Here is a 16,104-nt window from a genome sequence, read left to right as displayed (position 1 = left end):
CTGGCAAACTTCTTCAACAATAAGATCACTACCTTGAGATGCTCCTTCCCACCTATAGTCCCCTACAACTCTCTGGTGCCCATCAACTCCCAATTCTACCCTAACGACCTCCATCCCCATCCCAGCCGACAGATCCTGGTCCACCTTTGAGCACGTATCTGAATCCCTGGTCCTCAAACTCTGCCTCAAACTGAAATCCTGCAACTGCTCCTTAGACCCATTCCCCTTCTACCTATACGAGAAAATTCCCGCGCAGGCCATCTCATCTATTACCGAACTCATAAATTCCGCCTTACACTCGGGCCTTTTCTCCCCAGAAATGGGCCATATTGCCTTGACCCCTCTACTGAAAAAATCTGACCTAGACCCCTCCACACCATCCAGCTATCACCCAATAGCAAACATCCCTCTACTAACCAAGATGCTAGAGTCCATCATATCCACCCAACTCTCATCATATTTAGAGAGATTCTCTATTCTCTTACTTTACCAATATGGCTTTCGTCCCAACTTCAGCACCAAATCCCTACTGATCTCCTTAATCTCAAAGGTTCAACTACTCCACTCTCGAAATAAGTTCGCCATCCTCCTACAATTCGACCTTTCCGCTGCTTTTGACGTTGTTCATCATGACATTCTAGTCTACCAACTCTTTGAGATAGGCATTAACTCCACAGTCCTAGACTGGTTCTCAAAATTCCTACGTTCTCGTTCTTACACAGTCAACATGAATGGTACCTCATCCGCCCCCTGGAAACCAACTTGTGGAGTCCTGCAAGGCTCTCCTCTATCTCCTATTCTTTTCAACATCTATATGTCCTCCCTTAAACTCCTCCATCTATCCCCCCTAGAAACAATTTACACTTATGCTGATGACATCCTAGTCCTCCTCGAGACTGACCTAAACCTTACCAACCTCTCGGAGAACATATCCTTCTGTATAACGAACCTTCAGTCCTGGGCCCATACTGTCAAAATGAAACTGAACGAGTCCAAAACTAAACTACTTTGGCTCAGCCCAAAACTAGACCAACTTCCCACCTCCATCCCTCTGTCCTCTGGCTCCACCCTGCAGCTGGAGTCCTCAAGCAATGTTTTGGGCATCATCATTGATTCTACTTTGTCTTTCAACGACCACCTCAATTCCTTGGCAAAAAAATTGCTTTTTCAGCCTTCACATGCTGAGGCAAGTAAGATCCTGTTTCCACCAAAAACACTTTACCATCCTTGTCCAATCCATCATCCTGTCCAGATTGGACTACTGCAACTCAATCTACCTAAGTCTTACCAAGAAAAACCTTCATAGACTTCAGCGGATTCAGAATGCCGTGGCTAAGTTTATCTTCGCAAAAAGTAAATTCAACCATGTCTCACTGCTCCTGTCCAAGCTTCACTGGCTTCCGATAAACGCCAGGGTCCACTTTAAATGCGCCTGTCTAACTTTCAAAATTCTTCACGGCATCCTCCCTCCCATTATCCCACTCACAAAGTAAAACTATCCTTCCCTTCATTAAAAGGCATTTCCCGTGCAGGAAAACTAGGGACCTCCCTCCCTTTCAGATTCACTGAGCTCTGGAACAACCTTACCTCCCCCCTTCGGATCCTGAGCTCTCTCCAGCTCTTCCGCAAACATCTAAAAACCTGGCTATTCTCAAAAATGTAATACTTACACCTTCTCTGGCATCCTAAGCCCTCCAAATATTCTTCTCACTATATCCTTTAACCTTCATTGGAGTTCCTTTTTCTCCCAACTCTTGTAAACTGTGCCGAGCTCTACAATTGTGGAGAGGATGCAGTATATAAACCTAAGGCTTAGTTTAGTTTAGTTTCTGTCTTGCACAAATTGTCCTGTTTAGAATCAACTGAGAGCTGACTGAACTTATACTGAAAAGTGTAATAACTTTAAAAGATGCAACACTTTAAAATCCTTTCACAAGAATAGAACCTATGTAGAAAGAATGATGTGACTCTAAATACAAATAAAAAGATTATTTCTTATAAAACACAAGGGAAGAGGCACCCAACTCAATGATATCAGTGCATTTTGCTAGACAACCAAAAAAGTAATTAAACGTGATATGAAACAGATCCTCAGTATTCACAACTCAATCCCTTGTGTTTTATAAGAAAGACACTTTAAAATCCAGCACAAAAATTTTCATTTGGTATAGTTGAACAAATTTGGGTTTGTAAAGAATTTTTCAATTTCTAACTTCAGCTTGTTTGGCTCAAAGTAAAGAATGACATGAGGACAAATTTTTCCCCATCCCCGTAGGAACTCAATTTCCCTATCCTGCCCCCATGAGTTTTGTCCCTGTCCTTGCTCCATTCCTGTGAGCTCTGCCTGAACCACACAAGCCTTGAACACTTACGATTTTAAAGTGTTTGAGGCTTGTGCAGATGAGGACAGAGCTTGCAGGAATGGGTCAGGGACAGGAAACTAACTCGACTGGAAGGGAAAATGAGTTCCCACGGGGAACAGGGAAAATTTGTCCACATGTCATTTTCTAGTTCCAAGTGCATGGGAGGTGTTAATTTGGTCCATTTTTTTTTTAAACAGATAGATGATGTAGACAAAAAGTTTGACAATCTTATTAAACTTCAGAAAAACAACTGGCAACATAACATCACCCAAATCAAGAAAGCTATCAAGGTAAATATTATGCTTGCTTACACCTACCTAGCATCTAATTACTATATAAAAAATGAATTACATTTTATACTTTTGATATAATTTTCTCAGCCAACCATCACTTTAGTTTTAGTTATGTTGGATCACTAATTTTATTTTAATGTGCCTTCTTTCATATTACTCTCCAAATTTGTTTATTAATTTTGATATACCACCTATTAACAAAGTTCTATATTTTTTATTGTGAATTATAATGTAAATCCCTTAGATTACAATATCTGCAGAAAAAGAAAAGAGAAAATATTATTCCTGTATTGAATATATCGGTTCTGCTTCATCCCAAACTCCACATCCATAGACTGTAGTTAATCCAATGATCTAGCACCAAAACCTTTTGTAAAAATTAAGTTTCAGGCAGCCCTGAAATTTTGGAATGACATTTCAAATCACATAAAACTTGTCAAATCATTCCAAAATGTTGGGACCATTTAACTGCAAAAATTACCTGATGAATGGTATCTAAGTGAACGACGTGAAAAAAAAGGAACCACCAAAAGCCTCTGTTGGTTAGACCTGAGAGGATGTGTAGAAACAAGAATTAGTCATGTGAAAAAATTAGTTCTTTTCTTAAGAAATGTTCACATATTGATGTGAAATCTTTTTTTTTTTTTTTTAATCTCTGGAAAAGAAAGTGATGTAATTGCAGGTAAACAACAAAAATTTTCCTTGATTTACTCATGAAACAAAAGATATCCACAAAAACTAACTGAGAAATAAATTAGGATACCCTACACCCTAATGCTGTGATTATGATTATAATTTTTAATGCCTATTCCAATGTGTCCTAATCTCTCACTGTATGCTTAAGATTTTGTTCTTTTATACTTTAATCACAACATTTTACAGATTATAGATATTAAAATAACATAAGGAAGCTGTTCTTGATCATTTGCAGAAGAAAGTTGTTTCAATGCCAATATCAAAATCAAACCAAGACGACACTGGAAGAGCTGCTGCTGCACGAAATCGTCTTGCTGCAGTGAAAGCAGCCATGAAATGTAAGAAGCAGCAGCAGGAAGAAGGGACTGAAACTGCAGCCTCGGAAACATTAAAGGAAGTAGAGAAGGTGGTGTTTGAGGCAGGATTTTTCAGAATTGAAAGCCCAGTAAAACCTGCTCCAGGTTAGTGAGACTCAGCAATGCTAAATTTCACCTTCTATCAAATTTACAAACATTTAGAACTTTGTGTATCATGCAACACTCTGTCAAATGTTATTTTGTAGTTTAATTGGATCCTGTTATGTTTCAGGGTCATCCTCCAAGATGCGTTTCAGTGCATCATTCCAAAATGCTACTCCAAAGTCCATCTTAAAAACATTAGGTCGAAGCAAAATGGTGTCGTTTGATGCTGCAGAACAAGCTGCAAAAACAGAGAATATCGGTGCTTTACAAATACCCGATGAGCTGCTGTCTTCAGCCAGAAAAGTCCTGTTTGGCAATGCTGTTGAACAAAGGTAATGAAGCATTATCTTAGAACACACCCTGTTGCTACTGTTCATGAATTGTTTAATATGTTTTAATTATGAATTATCTCAGCTCTGTTTCAAGTTCGTCAATTATTTAAAAGTGAAGTGTACCACCCGTTGTCCAGCAATTCAGGATTCAAACACGCCGAGGTGTAACAGTGGGACCATCAAAAGTCTATCATATCCCTGTCTTACTCCTGCCGTAGTAAATCCAGAGGCAGGAGGATTAAAAGTTTATATCCCCGTTTAAATACTGTGCAAATTAGTGCAAACTTGTACAAATGGTGTAATAAGATGCCATGTATTAAGCACCTTATTGCACCATTTGCACAAGTTTGCACTAATTTGCATAGTATTTAAACGGCGCCAGGGATATAAACTTTTAATCCTCCTGCCTCTGGATTTACTATGGCAGGAGTAAGACAGGGATATGATAGACTTTTGATGGTCCCACTGTTACACCTCGGCGTGTTTAAATCCTGAATTGTTGGACAACGGGTGGTACACTTCACTTTTAAATAATTGACAAACTTGAAACAGCTGTGACATTAATGTGAAGAAAGTTCATTCGTCACAGAATAATTAATTAGTTGTCTCCCTAGTAATTGGTATTAATTATGAATTATGCCATATGTTTTTGTTGTGATTTTTGAAAACTCAATAAAAATTCCTTGAACCAAAAAAAAAAACCCCCGTATATTATGTTCTATTAGACCAGGGATCTCAAAGTCCCTCCTTGAGGGCCGCAATCCAGTCGGGTTTTCAGGATTTCCCCAATGAATATGCATTGAAAGCAGTGCACTGCTTTCAATGCATATTCATTGGGGAAATCCTGAAAACCCGACTGGATTGCGGCCCTCAAGGAGGGACTTTGAGATCCCTGTATTAGATGCACCCGATCATCAGATTAGAAGTTTCTCCACCACTAGGTAATGCTCTCAAAGGAAGGCTTCACTGTCAGACTGGAGAAGTTGAGACTGTACTATACAGAATTAGTGTTTCTGCTTGTTTTTAGTGCCACTGCAACTGGTGATGAGGACTGTCCAATGGTGGAAGATGCAGAATTTGTAACAGCAAGCAATGTGAGTTGCCCATATTTAAGGCTATCATGTCTTTTTATCCTTCATTCAGATTTTGTGCATTTTATGTGCTGGTAACATTTGATGTAATGGAAAAGGTATCCAGCAATAATACTTGTGGAGCAAAAACAGATTTGATGAAGTTAAAGGTCATTCTTTAGCACTCTCCAGACCAGTAGAGGTTAACTTTACGAATGGGTATATATCTAATCATGACCAGCAGGTGGAGACTGAAAACAAAACTTTGGGACAGTATATCCTAGCCCCTCCTCTCTATTTCCCTCAGTCTTCTTTCAGTCTCCAGCAGGTGTTGATGTGATCTGTACCCATCTCCTTTGGTAGGGCTGTTGGAATTTGTTTAGGGGGTTTATTGTCCCTGTTTTTAGCCGGACGGAGCTTGGGCGGACTCTGTTTGGGGGTTCGTCCGACCTCGGGGGTGTCAAACCCGGCGGGTCACGAGCGGGGTCCCTCCCCCCACTTCCTCCACCTCCCCACATTTTTTTTAGAGGAGCCTCAGCAGTAAGCCTTGCCCCCTAAGTCAAGCAAGGCATATTGCTTCGAGAGCCTGTGGAGTCTGTTCTGTAAAAAAAAAAAAAAAAAAAAAAAAAAAATCCTGAGGTAGTGCTGGTCTGGAGGGTTGTATCCCTTTAAGAAAACTGTATTTTACTGTATTTTTTCATGTAACCAGCACTTTTTTATAGCTAGGTCGCGTATGGAGCAATTGTGCCCTTCTCCGGGGGAGTAGGCCACAATTTTAGTCCAGCCGCGAGGCACTCGCGGCCGGCCTGAACTCGGCGGTTTGGGTCGGTGAGGTGGTGGAGCTCCGTCGGCAGCGGCTGCAGGCGCCCAGAGCTCCCCGCCGATGGTGCCTCGCGAGTCGGCTTGGAGCAGTGGGGAAGCCCGGTCTTCCACAACCGCCCACGGAGGGATTCCCCGAAGGATTCCCTCTCAGCTGATTTTTTGACAGCTGATGCCGGCTTGCCTGCTTTAGCGGCTGAGACTATTCAGGTTTCTCAGCCGCTTCAGGCTATGGAGGGAGCTTTTTTGGCGGGAAAACCGCCATCTTCTCTGTCTGGCCCCTCCATTTTGTCTTCCACCTCAGGTGACCTTCCCCCTGTTTTGACTATGCAGGGGCAAGGTTCTGCTGGGTCCCCTGCTGTGGCAGGGAGTCCCTTGGGACCCTCGGGGGGTTTTTCTCCTGAATTTTTCTTTTCTTTATGCAGAGCCTATTTTCAGGCGGCTGGGGGTCCCGGTTGCGCCCAGGGGGTTTCGGGGGGTGGGTTTTCCTCCGCGCTCCCTGCGGCTTTGCCTCTTTCGTCTGGCGTGACGTCCCCTCCGCCGCCTCCCTTGTCCAAGCGTCCGCGGGTGTCGTGGGACGAGAATTTGTGGTCGGAGGAACGGGTCGGTCTGGAGGAGGACCTGGACCCTTCTGAGGAGTTCCAGGACTCTCTGGAGGGGACGGAAGCTGGCGGCGGGTTGTCGGATTTCCCGTTCTCCAGTGACGAGGCGTCCGTGGTGCGCCTTTTTCAGAAAGATGAGCTGCCTGTCCTTATTCAACAGGTTTCTACGGTTTTGCGTTTTGAGGACGCGCCGCCGGAGACTCCGCGTGTGGGGGACCCCCTGTTACGGGGGATCCGTTCCGTTTCCCGCTCTTTTCCTATGCATCAGGATATTCGGGATATTATTCTGGAGCAGTGGAAAACGCCGGAGGCGCCGTTTCGGCTGGCGCGCAGCATGGCTCGCCTGTATCCCATTCCTGAAGGGGATCGGGCTACGTTAGCTTCGCCAGTCGTGGATGCGGTGGTCTCGGCAATTTCCAAGCGGCATACCGTGCCTGTTGAGGGCGGTTCTGCCTTGCGGGACCCTGAGGAGCGCAAATTGGAGAGCATCCTTAAGCAAAATTTTCAGGTCTCTGCCTTTGGGGTCCAGGCGGCTATTTGTGGGGGACTGGTCGCTCGCGCCGTGTTTCGGTGGGCGGAGCGGGTCTTGGATCGAGAGTCTGACGACTGGTCTCTGGTGGATCAGGAGGTTGCGAAGATTGAGATGGCGGCCTCATTCCTCTCAGATGCTCTATATGACTTGGTGCGGATATCGGCTAAGTCTATGGCTTTTGGCGTGGCCGCAAGGCGTGTGTTGTGGCTGCGCGCTTGGGCGGCGGATGCTGCGTCCAAAGCTAAGCTTACTAAATTTCCCTTTCGGGGGTCGTTTTTGTTTGGAGAGGACTTGGATAAGTTGATTCAGACTCTGTCGGACTCGAAAGTTCCCCGTCTGCCGGAGGACCGTGCCCGCCCGGCGTCTCGGGGGGGTGCGGCCCGGGGGCGTTTGCGGGATTTTCGCAAGTATCGCCCTGGGCGTGGGGCTGCTTCTTTCCAGTCTCCGGGATTTTCCCGGGGTCGGTTCTTCCAGCGCATGCAGCCCTTTCGGGGGGCCCGTCGGGGGGCAGGGAATCCCTCCGCCGGTTCCCCCGCTTCCCGTCCTGCACAATGACGCCTTGCCGGCGCCCCCTTTGGTTCCGGTGGGGGCTCGGCTGCGCGAATTTTTCCCCAAATGGGCCGAGATCACGTCCGATCAGTGGGTCCTGGAGGTGGTGCGGGACGGTTATGCCCTGGAGTTCGCCCGCTCTCTGCCGGATTTTTCCTCGCTTCTCCGTGTCAGACTCCGGGGAAGACGCAGGCTTTTCGCCAGACCCTTCAGCGCTTGCTAGATCTCAGGGCAGTTGTTCCGGTGCCCCCTCCGGAGTGGGGCACGGGCAGGTACTCCATTTACTTTGTGGTGCCCAAAAAAGGAGGGGACTTTTCGGCCCATCCTCGATTTAAAAGGGGTCAACAGGGCTCTCAAGATTCCCTCTTTCCGTATGGAAACTCTGCGGTCGGTCATTCTGGTGGTTCAGCCGGGGGAGTTTCTCACTTCTCTCGATCTGACGGAGGCCTACTTGCATGTTCCCATTCGGGCCTCTCATCAGCGTTTCCTGCGCTTTGCGATCTTGGGTCGGCACTTTCAGTTCTGTGCGCTTCCCTTTGGGCTGGCCACGGCTCCTCGGACGTTCACCAAGGTGATGGTGGTCGTCGCGGCAGCCTTGCGGTCGGAGGGTATCCTGGTACACCCCTACCTGGACGACTGGTTAATTCGGGCAAAGTCGTTGCAGGAAAGCTCCCGGGTTACTGCTCGGGTGGTGGAGTTCTCCGGTCGCTGGGCTGGGTGGTCAACCTTTCCAAGAGTCGGTTGGTCCCGGCTCAGCGTCTGGAGTACCTAGGGGTGCTGTTCGACACCTCCTTGGGGAAGGTCTTCCTCCCAGAGGGCCGGGTGAGCAAATTGCAATCTCAGATTCGCCTGCTTTTGGCGTCCCGGTGTCCTCGGGCGCGAGATTTCCTCCAGGTCTTGGGGTCGATGGCGGCGTCCCTGGACGTGGTGAGGTGGGCGCGGGCCCACATGCGTCCTCTCCAGTATGCTCTGCTCCGGAGGTGGTCTCCCCAGAGGCACGGGATGGATGTTCCGGTTCCCCTGCGAGGCTTGGCGCGCTGCAGTCTGCGTTGGTGGCTCCAGACCCCTCACCTAGTTCAGGGGGTGGGTCTGGATCTCCCGCAGTGGACGGTGCTCCTGACGGATGCGAGTCTCCTGGGTTGGGGGGCTCAGTGTTTGGGTCACTCAGCTCAGGGCACCTGGTCCGCGGAGGAGGCCGCCTGGTCGATCAACGTGTTGGAGACCAGAGCGGTCCGTCTGGCGCTGTTGGCTTTCCACTCCCTGTTGCTGGGCAAGTCGGTCAGAGTGCTGTCGGACAATGCCACGGCGGTGGCTTATGTCAATCGTCAGGGGGGCACCAAGAGCACTCAGGTGGCGCAGGAGGCGGCTCTGCTCATGGTTTGGGCGGAATCCCATCTGCTGGACCTCTCGGCCTCTCATATAGCCGGGGTAGAAAATGTTCAGGCAGACTTCCTCAGTCGTCACTTCCTAGATCCAGGAGAGTGGTGTCTCGGCGCCGAGGCGTTTCAGTTGATAGTGCAGGCTTGGGGGCAGCCCCTGATGGACCTGATGGCCACGGGTGGCAACGCCAAAGTGCCCCGCTTCTTCAGTCGTCGCAGGGACGGTCTGGCCGAGGGTCTGGATGCTCTGGTCCAGCAGTGGCCAATGGAGGGGCTGTTGTATGTGTTCCCTCCTTGGCCGCTGGTGGGCAGGGTGCTTCTTCGCATTGTTCACCATCCGGGTTTGGTGGTGCTGGTGGCGCCGGATTGGCCTCGCCGTCCGTGGTATGCGGATCTGGTGAGGCACCTGGTAGCGGATCCTCTTCCTCTGCCTCTCTCGGACGACCTTCTGATGCAGGGTCCCATTCCCATGTTCGACCCGTCTCCCTTCTGTCTTACGGCGTGGCTCTTGAAAGGGGTCGCCTTAGCAAGAAGGGATATTCAGACAAGGTGATCTCTACACTGTTGGGGTCCCGGAGGCTTTCTACCTCTCGGGCTTATGTGCGGGTTTGGCGTCTCTTTGAGGAATGGTGTCGGGCGCGGGGAGTGACCTCTTTTCGCGCTTCTCTGCCTAACATTCTGGAGTTCTTGCAGGATGGCCTGGATAGAGGCCTGGCTTGGTCTTCTCTCCGGGTTCATCTTGCGGCCCTGTCGGCTTTTCGAGGGTTGGTGTCAGGTCAGCGTTTATCGGCTCTTCCTGATGTGATTCGGTTTTTGCGGGCGGCCAAGTTGCTTAGGCCTCCCCTACGGCCCTCGGTTCCCTCTTGGGATCTTAATCTGGTTCTCTCTGTTTTGGTGCGTCCGCCTTTCGAGCCCTTGGACGACTGTTCTTTGAAGGACCTTACTTTGAAGGCGGTCTTTTTGGTGGCCATTACTTCTGCTAGGCGTGTTTCTGAGCTGCAGGCTTTCTCTTGTAGGGCTCCCTTCTTGGAGTTTTCTAGGGAGCGGGTCGTCTTGCGGCCTGTTCCTTCCTTTCTGCCGAAGGTTGTTTCTCCTTTTCATGTCAATCAATCGGTGGTTCTCCCGGTCTTGGGTGGTCGGGAGGGCTCTTCTGAGCAACGGCAGCTGCGCAAGTTGGATGTCGGTCGGGTCCTTCGCTCTTATGTGTAGCGGACCCAGGAATTCCGGAAGTCCGATCATCTCTTTGTCCTCCTGGCGGGTCCTCGTCGGGGAGCTGGCGCTTCTAAGGCTACTATTGCGCGCTGGATCAAGGAGACGATTGCTTCCGCTTATCTTCTGAAACAGCAGCCTGTTCCGGAGTTTCTCAAGGCTCATTCCACTCGGGGTCAGGCGGCTTCTTGGGCTGAGTCGTCGCTCGTGCCTCCAGTGGATATTTGTAAGGCTGCGGTTTGGTCCTCCTTGCATTCCTTTGTTCGTCATTATCGGGTTGATGTGCAGGCGCGTCGGGACGCGGTGTTCGGTGAGCGTGTACTGGTATCGGCCCTTCGGGGGTCCCGCCCGTGAGAGGGACTGCTTTGGTACGTCCCATTCGTAAAGTTAACCTCTACTGGTCTGGAGAGTGCTAAAGAAGGAGAAATTAGGTTCTTACCTGCTAATTTACTTTCTTTTAGCTTCTCCAGACCAGTAGAGGTCCCCACCCTGTCTGTTGTTGTTGTTGTTGGGGCTGTTGCGCGGGCAGTTTTTGGTTTTTGCTGCGGGTTCTAGTATTTTTCTAGGGCCGGGGAGAAGTGAAGAACAGCGGCTGTGGCTCGGCTGGCTTAGCTGGCGAGCTGTGGGGACATTCTTCCTTCGGGAATTTCTCCTCTGCATTTTCCAACAGCATTTTGGGTATGTTATTTGTTACTCCTTTCGGAGTATTGTTTTTTCTCTCTGTTGTTTTCCAGTTCTTGGTTCTGCTTGGCTATTCGGCAGACTGAGGGAAATAGAGAGGAGGGGCTAGGATATACTGTCCCAAAGTTTTGTTTTCAGTCTCCACCTGCTGGTCATGATTAGATATATACCCATTCGTAAAGTTAACCTCTACTGGTCTGGAGAAGCTAAAAGAAAGTAAATTAGCAGGTAAGAACCTAATTTCTCCTTATACAGTACAAGTTAGCAGACTGCAATATCTGACTTTCTTCATTGATTTGGCATGAGCAAACATACCAGTTGAATGTTGTTGCCAAAAAAATAATCAGTGACTATCCATAACAGATCAGGGATCAAGTAGAGTCTGTCTATTATATGGCACTTGTTTAGATTAAAGAAAATGTTTAAAATGTCTGCATTTGGTTTCCTTTGATAATTGGATGGTTCTCCCTATCATTGTGGATTCATGTTTTCTGAGCATTTAATTTCATTTATCATTTCCATTTTCCTTTGCTTAGCTTGGTATTCTAAACAGTATCTGTATGTGTTTGGACACAGCTTTCAAAAGTAAGCTGATTTTTAAAATAGTACCTCAAATAATATTTTGTTTAAATCTTTTTTACCAGATGATTACAAATTTTGAGAATACTACTTGCCATAGGTAGTGGTAACTCTTTTTTTTTTTTTTTTAATAAATCTTTATTCTTTAGCACTCTCCAGACCAGTAGAGGTTAATCTTTACAAATGGGTATATATCCAATCATGACCAGCAGGTGGAGACTGAAAACAAAACTGTGGGACAGTATATAATATACTCCCTTCTCTTTTTACCTCAGTCTTCTTTCAGTCTCCAGCAGGTGTTGAGTGATCTGTACCCATCTCCCTTGGTAGGGCTGTTGGAATTTGTTTAGGGGGATTATAGTCCCTGTTTTTGGCCGGACAGAGCTTGGGTGGGCCCTGTTTGGGGGTCCGTCCGACCTTGGGGGTGTCAAACTCGGCGGGTCTCGAGCGGGGTCCCTCCCCCCACTTCCTCCACCTCCCCACATTTTTTTAGAGGAGCCTCAGCAGTAAGCCTTGCCCCCTAAATCAAGCAAGGCATATTGCTTCGAGAGCCTGTGGAGTCTGTTCTGTAAAAAAAAAAAAAAATCCTGAGGTAGTGCCGGTCTGAAGGGTTGCTTCCCTGTCAGTTTACTGTTTTTTACAGTATTTTTTCATCTAACTGGCACTTTGTTTCCGGGGGAGTGGGACACAATTAGGTCCAGCCGCGAGGCACTCGCGGCCGGACTGAACTTGGTAAGTTTGGCCCGGTGATGTGGTGGAGCTCCGTCGGCAGCGGCTGCAGGCGCCCAGAGCTCCCCGCCGATGGTGCCTCGCGAGTCGGCTGGGAGCAGTGGGGAAGCCCGGTCTTCCCCAACCGCCCACGGAGGGATTCCCCGAAGGATTCCCTCTCAGCTGATTTTTTGACAGCTGATGCTGACTTGCCTGTTTTAGCGGCTGGGACTGTTCAGGCTTCTCAGCCGCTACAGGCTATGCAGGGAGCATTTTTGGTGGGAAAGTCGCCATTTTCACAGTCTGGCCCCTCCATTTTGTCTTCCACCTCAGGTGACCTTCCCCCTGTATTGGAAAAACAGGGGCAGGTTTCTGCTGGGTCCCCTGCTGTGGCAGGGAGTCCCTTGGGACCCTCAGGGGGTTTTTCCCCTGATTTCTTTTTTTCTTTGTGCAGAGCCTATTTTCAGGCGGCTGGGGGTCCCAGATGCGCCCAGGGGGTTTCGGGGAGTGGGGTTTCCTCCGCGCTTCCTGCGGCTTTGCCTCTCTCGTCTGTTGTGGCGTCCCCTCCTCCTCCTCCCTGGTCCAAGCGTCCGCGGGTGTCTTGGGACGAGGATTTATGGTCTGAGGAGCGTGTCGGTTTGGATGAGGACCTGGACCCTTTTGAGGATTTCCAGGACCCTCTCAAGGGGACGGCCGCTGGAGGCAGGTTGTCGGGTTTCCCGTCCTCCGGCAAAGAGGCGTCCGTGGTGCGCCTTTTTCAGAGAGATGAGCTACCGGACCTGATCAAACAGGTTTCTTCGGTGTTGCGTTTTGAGGATGCGCCGCCGGAGACTCCGCGTGTGGGGGACCCTCTGCTTCGGGGGATCCGTACCGTTTCCCGCTCTTTTCCCATGCATCAGGATATTCGGGATATTGTACTGGAACAGTGGAAAACGCCGGAGGCGCCGTTTTGTTTAGCGCGCGTCATGGCTCGTTTGTATCCCATCCCAGAGGGGGATCGGGCTACTTTAACATCGCTAGTCGTAGATGCGGTGGTCTCGGCGATTTCTAAGCGGCATACCGTGCCTGTTGAGAGCGGTTCTGCCTTGCGGGACTCTGAGGAGCGCAAGTTGGAGAACATTCTTAAGCAAAATTTTCAGGTCTCTGCCTTTGGGGTCCAGGCGGCTATTTGTGGGGGGCTGGTGGCTCGCGCCGTGTTTCGGTGGGCTGAGCGTGTCCTGGATCGGGAGTCTGATGACTGGTCTTTGGTGGATCAGGAGGTGGCGAAGATTGAGATGGCTGCCTCGTTCCTCTCAGATGCTCTTTATGACTTGGTGCGGATCTCGGCTAAGTTTGGCGTGGCCGCGCGGCGTATTTTGTGGCTGCGCGCTTGGTCGGCGGATGCTGCATCCAAAGCTAAGCTTACTAAATTTCCCTTCCGGGGGTCTTTTTTGTTTGGGGAGGAATTAGATAAGTTGCTTCAGACTCTGACGGACTCAAAGGTGCCCCGTCTGCCTGAGGACCGTGCCCGCCCTGCGTCTCGGGGTGGCACTGCCCGGGGGCATTTGCGGGAGTTTCGCAAGTATCGCCCTGGGCGTGGGGCTGCTTCTTTCCCGGCTCTAAGGTTTTCCCGGGGTCAGTTCTTCCAGCGCATGCAGCCCTTTCGGGGGGCCCGTCGGGGGGCAGGGAATCCCTCCGCCGGTTCCCCCGCTTCCCGTCCTGCACAATGACTCCTTGCCGGCGCGCCCCCTTTGGTTCCGGTGGGGGCCCGGCTGCGCGACTTTTTCCCCAAATGGGCTGAGATCACGTCCGATCAGTGGGTCCTGGAGGTGGTGCGGGACGGTTATGCCCTGGAGTTCGCCCGGTCTCTGCCGGACCTTTTCCTAGCCTCTCCATGTCAGACTCCTTGGAAGACGCAGGCTTTTCGCCAGACCCTTCAGCGCTTGCTAGATCTCAAGGCAGTTGTTCCAGTGCCCCCTCCGGAGTGGGGCACCGACAGGTACTCCATTTACTTTGTGGTGCCCAAGAAGGAGGGGACCTTTCGGCCCATCCTGGATTTGAAGGGGGTCAACAGGGCTCTCAAGATTCCCTCTTTTCGCATGGAAACTCTGTGGTCGGTCATTCTGGCGGTTCAGCCGGGGGAGTTTCTCACTTCTCTCGATCTGACGGAGGCCTACTTGCATGTTCCCATTCGGGCCTCTCATCAGCGCTTCCTTCGCTTTGCGATCTTGGGTCGGCACTATCAGTTCTGTGCGCTTCCCTTTGGTCTGGCCACGGCTCCCCGGACGTTCACCAAGGTGATGGTGGTCGTCGCGGCGGCCTTGCGCTCGGAGGGCATTCTGGTGCACCCTACCTGGACGACTGGTTGATTCGGGCAAAGTCGTTGCAGGAGAACTCCCGGGTTACGGCTCGGGTGGTGGAGTTTCTCCGGTCGCTGGGCTGGGTGGTCAACCTTTCCAAGAGTCGGTTGGTCCCGGCTCAGCGTCTGGAGTACCTTGGGGTTCTGTTCGACACCTCCTTGGGGAAGGTCTTCCTTCCAGGGGCCCGGGTGAGCAAATTGCAATCTCAGATTCGCCTGCTTTTGGCGTCCCGGTGTCCTCGGGCGCGAGATTTCCTCCAAGTCTTGGGGTCGATGGCGGCGTCCCTGGACGTGGTGAGGTGGGCGCGGGCCCACATGCGTCCTCTTCAGTATGCTCTGCTCCGGAGGTGGTCACCCCAGAGGCACGGTTTGGAGGTTCCTGTCCCCCTGCGAGGCGTGGCGCGCTGCAGTCTGCGTTGGTGGCTCTGGACCCCTCACCTGGTTCAGGGGGTGGGTCTGGATCTCCCGCAGTGGACGGTGCTCCTTACGGATGCGAGTCTCCTCGGTTGGGGGGCTCAGTGTTTGGGTCACTCAGCTCAGGGCACCTGGTCCACGGAGGAGGCCTCCTGGTTGGCGCTGTTAGCTTTCCGCTCCCTTTGGTTGGGCAAGTCAGTCAGAGTCCTGTCGGACAATGCCGCGGCGGTGGCTTATGTCAATCGTCAGGGGGGCACCAAGAGCACTCAGGTGGCGCAGGAGGCGGCTCGGCTCATGCTTTGGGCGGAGTCCCATCTTCTGGACCTCTCGGCCTCTCACATAGCCGGGGTAGAAAATGTTCAGGCGGACTTCCTCAGTCGTCACTTCTTGGATCCAGGAGAGTGGTGTCTCGGCTCCGTGGCGTTTCAGTTGATAGTGCAGGCTTGGGGGCAGCCCCTAATGGACCTGATGGCCATGAGTGGCAACGCCAAAGTGCCTCGCTTCTTCAGTCATTGCAGGGACAGTCTGGCCGAGGGTCTGGATGCTCTGGTCCAACCGTGGCCAACGGAGGGGCTGTTGTATGTGTTCCCTCCTTGGCCATTAGTGGGCAGAGTACTTCTTTGCATTGTTCACCATCCGGGTCTGGTGGTTCTGGTGGCTCCGGATTGGCCTCGACGTCCGTGGTATGCGGATCTGGTGAGGCATCTGGTGGCGGATCCTCTTCCTTTGCCTCTCTTGGACGATCTTCTGACGCAGGGTCCCATTCCCATGTTCGACCCGTCTCTCTTCTGTCTTACGGCTTGGCTCTTGAAAGGGGTCGCCTTAGTAAGAAGGGATATTCAGATAAGGTGATCTCTATGCTCTTGGGGTCCCGGAGGCTTTCTACCTCTCGGGCTTATGTGCGGGTTTGGCGTCTCTTTGAGGGGTGGTGCCGGGGAGTGGTATCTTTTTGCGCTTCCCTGCCTACCATTCTAGAGTTCTTGCAGGATGGCCTGGATAGAGGCCTGGCTTGGTCTTCTCTCCGGGTTCAACTTGCGGCCCTGTCGGCTTTTCGAGGGTTGGTAACAGGTCAGCGTTTG

At 50.6% G+C, this 16,104-nt stretch overlaps 1 protein-coding gene across 6 annotated transcripts in view; it reads left to right on the top strand.

Annotated features, from left to right (window-relative positions):
- The window catches only part of DLGAP5 (DLG associated protein 5), a 108,806-nt gene that overhangs the window by 81,731 nt on the left and 10,971 nt on the right, over positions 1-16,104 (top strand). For all 6 annotated transcript variants that reach the window (XM_033952447.1, XM_033952448.1, XM_033952444.1 and 3 more), the window contains 4 exons: positions 2,561-2,653; positions 3,588-3,813; positions 3,941-4,145; positions 5,173-5,239. In XM_033952447.1, coding sequence (XP_033808338.1) covers positions 2,561-2,653; positions 3,588-3,813; positions 3,941-4,145; positions 5,173-5,239 — 591 coding nt within the window. The remainder of the gene's footprint in view (positions 1-2,560; positions 2,654-3,587; positions 3,814-3,940; positions 4,146-5,172; positions 5,240-16,104) is intronic.

The sequence above is a fragment of the Geotrypetes seraphini genome, chromosome 7 (genome assembly GCF_902459505.1).
Source record: "Geotrypetes seraphini chromosome 7, aGeoSer1.1, whole genome shotgun sequence".
Classification (NCBI taxonomy): Eukaryota; Metazoa; Chordata; class Amphibia; order Gymnophiona; family Dermophiidae; genus Geotrypetes; species Geotrypetes seraphini.
This window is presented reverse-complemented; position numbering and strand designations above follow the sequence as displayed.